Consider the following 5,133-nt stretch of genomic DNA (forward strand, 5'->3'; position numbering starts at 1 on the left):
TTTCTTTCTTTCTTTCTTTCTTTCTTTCTTTCTTTCTTTCTTTCTTTCTTTTGCTTGGAGTTGGTTTAAAACCACAATAATTCTCATCTTGATCTCAAACGGACTAGTCGTTAGCTCATCAGGCTAGTCAGAATTTAACTCTGCTTCTCCAAACTCAGGCAGCTCAGAGACAGGTAATTTAAAAACAAAAACATCTTTTCTCATCTCGTGACGAGGTGTTTTGCACGTACAATYTCATCTTTGTCCTCCCACTCCACCTCAGACAGATCCACGCTGCTGTAATTGGGCTTCCTCCTCTTCTGACCTTCCTGATACTGCACAGAGTAACACAACACGTACAGTTTAACGATCCCTTTAAAGRGTTCCTGCTTCCAACTGTCTATATTTTAAACAGAGCTCACACATTTCAGCTAAAACAGACAYAAATATTGGCTTGTGACTCATATCTGTTTAAATATATGAGCTTGATATGAAGGACATCAATTAATAGCTGCCTCAATGTCACAAAATGAAACTGGAGTCTATGCTATTATTCATTTATTTATACATGTTTTTTACAAAGCAATTATTTACCAAATCATGTGTGAAATTAACACTGTCATGTAAATTAAAAACAATTAATGTGATTGATAGAAAATCCACGCTCAGACAAGTCAAAGCAGAAAAGCGTACATGTGAAACTTGTTCTGACCCACACGAAACGTCAACGACGACAGCCACAAAGAAGACACAAAGACCCAACACACACTAACACACACAGTTACACAGAGAGCTGTAGCACTAACACTGGCATACACAGATCCACTAGCACAGCCGTGGCTCCTGAGGAACCAGCGGTCCCAGAGCGAGGGGCTGTGGTTTCTGCCAGCAAGTGTTAAGTTACCTCTGGGAAATCTCAGGCCAGCCAGCCATATGAGTGGCCTTTATCCCTGCATGCATACATCAAAGGAAAAGGTGGGATTACAGACTATACGAGCCCACGTAGCCTCTTAGCCAGATAACACATTAGTTTCTGTGTCCTTATATTTCAGATTAATATAGCATTGAAAAAAAAAACAGAAGGGAAAACAGGATCAAGTCGGGGAACATTGTGACCCTTAGGGGTCAGGTGCAAAGACGGTGAGTTACCAAAGGCCTGAGGTCTGGATGTGTCAGGATGTAGCCGTTGTTAGTGATGGCAAATGCATARCCGTGGATTCCTAACTAGAGACAGAAAGGGACATATGTAAGGCAGAGTCAGAAACTGCACAAATACATCAATCTGGAACAAGAAAGCTAATTGTACCATATGTTTTGGGATGAGCTTCATCAGCTCCTGCAGAGGGATGTCTGTTCCTACGACCCCCAACAGAATACCCTGATTCTTCTGCATGGAAAGAGTCAGAAAACTTCATCTAGAATTCACATTTAGGATCAGTCGAGCATTAGGCACAGAGAAAATACACACAGGAACATACAGGACACATACAGTACGGTGAGGAAAGCTTTTACTTTGTCTTTATTGTTTCAACTAAGCTGCAGAGATTCAGTCTCTTAGTCTATCTTTAGTTTTCTGTGGCTTTGTGTCTTTTGTAAGGCATTGATTACAACACATTCAATCAGAAATTGTCTTTTTGCTGAAGCTTTTAACAACTCGTGTGAAGAACAACAACCAGACACCGAATCACTCGTTGTATTTATTGGACGGTTGTGGCTCTGTTGCTTCTCGTCTCACTGCTCGATCGGACACATTTGGAAAAAGAATAAAAATGGAAGTTTAATGCGCCCTGGCAGCAAAGGCTGTCACAGAGCCAAAAAAGTGTCTAAGTGTAAAAGACAAGTGGAACACTTGGGTCCAAAAAAGAAAAAAAACTTCAATAAGAATGAGTTTAGTTGTCTCTTTCTTAAATTAGTTCTAAAACGTCACTCACCGTCTCGTTCTTTGTGCTGAACACAGGCATGGCCACTGTCGTCGTCAGAGTTGGACCTGATTTGTCATTAAGCTGAAAAAAAAAAAAACAAGACTGTCTTCTAAACCCCCTGAATGTATCTGTGTTCCTCTTTTTAACCATCACAAATAAGAAAAACAAACAAAATCACATGTAAAGTTGAAATATTTTGAACTGAAATTCAATTATCGTTATTCGCTTTTTCCTAATAAATAAAGTTTAGATATCTGCAATGTACTTGTACAATATTTCAGTATTTCTGTTCAATATAAAATAAAAACAGTGTTCAAAATTATAAATAAAAGAAACTTTATGTTCATTGTTTTGACATACTGAAAATTTTGGTATGTTTCAGGACAAATTATTTTCTTTTGTTAAATGATTTGAAACAAAAAAAAAAGAGGATATAACCATCACTGGAAAGATGGTTCAGTATATAACAGAGGAGGTTTAATCACATTTATGGCAATATTTRGGAATAATACTAAAATTAAGGATTTTTTAAATTACTTTTGATAATCTATAGGCATCAATATTATAAATACTGTTTTTAACATGCATGCATTTGATACAAAATAATAGTTTTCAGCTAAAGGTTCCTCCTCATGAAAGATATTAAAGAATTGATTCAATGTTGAAGAACAAATGACCAACATCTTCTTTTAAATTTCTGCTCAAAAATCTTTTTTTAAATTGTTCATTTTGTTTTTTACTGCAAAAGAAAAGTACCAATAAATGCTCTATAATTCAAATCATGTCCTCATACCCTCTGAGATAAAAAAAACTATTTAGCTTCCTAAACAATGTCCTCAGTTTGCATGCACAAGATGTTTATTTAAAGCTGATTTAACCAAAAACAAGAAGACACAGAGTCTCAAAGAGCAGCGGCATGACCAGCTTTCTTTTCCACAAAATGCAATAAAATATCTGCCTCTTATCGTGTTGACTCACACAAAATCGCTTTGACTTCATTTCCTTACAGAACAAGAAATTTATATCTGAAAAACACAGCGAGTCCGCCTTCTTATCACTCCATCATCTTGTACTGTAATTCTTCAGCAGCAGCCCGCAGACGACAAACCAAACACCGATTCCTGAGTTTCACAAACCGTTATTTTTTATTTTTATGCCTCGAAGCGCAAAATGCAGGAATTAGCATTCCTTGACCGCAGCACTTTCTACACATTGCTTTAGGTTTAGAGGAAAATAAAGAGCTTAAGGACTGGACTATATATAAAAAGAGTTTCTACAAGCATTWGAAAGAAAATGTATTTACCGTGCTTGATAAACTGAATGCAGAAAGCCTCACTTGCTGGTGGAACATGTTCTCATCAGAATAAAAGCTGAGATTAAAAAAACAGCACTAAACATTTTTTATTGGAAGCTTGTTCCTCGACCATGTGAGCTGAGATTACCTGAGTGTGTGTGTGTGTGTGTGTGTGTGTGTGTGTGTGTGTGTGTGTGTGTGTGTGTGTGTGTGAGGTAAAACAGCTCTGAACTGCTGTGTGTACAAGCAGGCCTGACAACATGAAGAATGGAGGCTCCTTAAATTCATCACTACACACAAAGGTAGAAAAATCTGGCCCGCTTTGGTCTTCACTAACATGCACACATGTAAACCCATGGAAGGCTAWACACCTCCCTTCCTCCCTACTCCCCTTCTTCTCTTCTCTTCCCTTTTCTCCTTCTCCTTCTTGGTCTCCTCTCCAATGTCAGTTTTATTATGGGCTTTAGAAGATAAAGTGCAATGATCCACAGAATGATGAATGGTGTGTCTGAGGCTGCGATACAAGAGCACACTTCAGAGGACAATCTCCCAAACCCTTTATGTGTGTGTGAGTGTGTGTGTGTGTGTGTGTGTGTTTTACAGTTTAGATTGTCTCCAAACAGGAATGAAGCACAATGAACGCCTTTTATTCTCAGCGGTTCCTCAAAGGAAAGAACCTCAAAAAAATGTCAAATCTTCCTGGGAAATACTAAAATGTGACAGACGTTTAATAATTTAACCTCTCAAGTCACTTCTGCTTTCTACAATATGGTCCACAGAGCCTAAATCTAAACCTAAATCTCATCACTGGTCCTTCAGTGCTTCCAAACTGTCTCCAGAGGGCCTTTAGACAACAAATAAAACATGCAGATGAGATATTTACCTTATATGCGTGAGTAAGCTGACAGGGAAGGAAAGACACATAAAGATTGAATTGTCAGTGAATTAAAGGGAAGTGTTTGGAGCACAGATGCGCGCATGAAAAGGAGTTGGGGGGAGTAGCAGGGGGGATGTAGATTAATGAAGCTCATAATCAGAAATCATTAAAGGGAGCATAAAGAATAATGATGAGAGAGCAGATCTGCACACGAATGTGGACTTTACGGCACAAACAACACCACAAACAACATTGAAGTTTTCCTGAGCATTAGTACCTGACTGTAAAATATCTCTGCTAGATCTTTGAGCATGCTTGACCACGATAACAGGAATGTGAAAAGGTTTCCCACCAACTTATATCTGGCTTCAAACAGTTTGAGCAGCATTTCATACTCACAGCACTGTCCACGTAAGCTTCTGTCCAAACCGTGTCGTGTTCGTGGTCGATGACCTTTGGACGACTCATGACATGAAGATACCTCATCACATTCTCCTGCACATCAGCTAAAGTGGAGATCTGACTGAAATACCCTGAAATAAAACACACAATTTATTTAATCTAAACAGGACTGGTCCAAGGCATAGGTAGTATAGGCAAGTGCTAAGGGCGCCATCTATCTAMGAGGCACCAAAGATGGGGCTGCAAAAAAAAAAATTCATAACTTTTTATCAGAGTACAGTTGATTTAGTCTGTAGAAAAATCACTGGTTTCTCAAGTTTATGAACTTCTTCTGTGGGTTTCTCAGCTGCTTTGTGACCACATGAGGTGTTATGTGGTGCAGAGGATATTTCATCATAAAAGTATTATGATGCAGTCAAAACTAAATGCTGGTGCTCAGTGTTTGTAAATAGAAAACAAAATAAGGATGCTGAAAGTTTCAGTTCTGATCTCAGACAAAGTTCAGTTTAAAGTTTGGTTTTCAGTGTTCTACCTTCATAAAATACTAATTTTATGTTGTTTTATTAATCAAAAAATATTAAAATGGCTTCACATGGATGGAAAATGCAGAGTTTTGAGTAAATCTTTTACTAAATTTTCAGTGAAGTATGTCCCTGTAG

The 5,133-nt window shown here is 38.0% G+C and overlaps 1 protein-coding gene across 4 annotated transcripts in view; it reads right to left on the reverse strand.

Annotated features, from left to right (window-relative positions):
• LOC106516185 (voltage-dependent calcium channel subunit alpha-2/delta-3) overlaps positions 1-5,133 on the reverse strand; it is a gene marked incomplete in the record, with an annotated part of 35,693 nt that overhangs the window by 9,519 nt on the left and 21,041 nt on the right. For 3 of the 4 annotated variants that reach the window (XM_014006404.1, XM_014006406.1, XM_014006407.1), the window contains 6 exon segments: positions 231-314; positions 1,129-1,203; positions 1,286-1,366; positions 1,911-1,982; positions 4,079-4,096; positions 4,472-4,605. In XM_014006404.1, the coding sequence (XP_013861858.1) occupies positions 231-314; positions 1,129-1,203; positions 1,286-1,366; positions 1,911-1,982; positions 4,079-4,096; positions 4,472-4,605 (464 nt within the window). 4 annotated transcript variants of the gene reach the window in all.

This window comes from Austrofundulus limnaeus, unplaced genomic scaffold (genome assembly GCF_001266775.1).
Source record: "Austrofundulus limnaeus strain Quisiro unplaced genomic scaffold, Austrofundulus_limnaeus-1.0 Scaffold35, whole genome shotgun sequence".
NCBI lineage: Eukaryota > Metazoa > Chordata > Actinopteri > Cyprinodontiformes > Rivulidae > Austrofundulus > Austrofundulus limnaeus.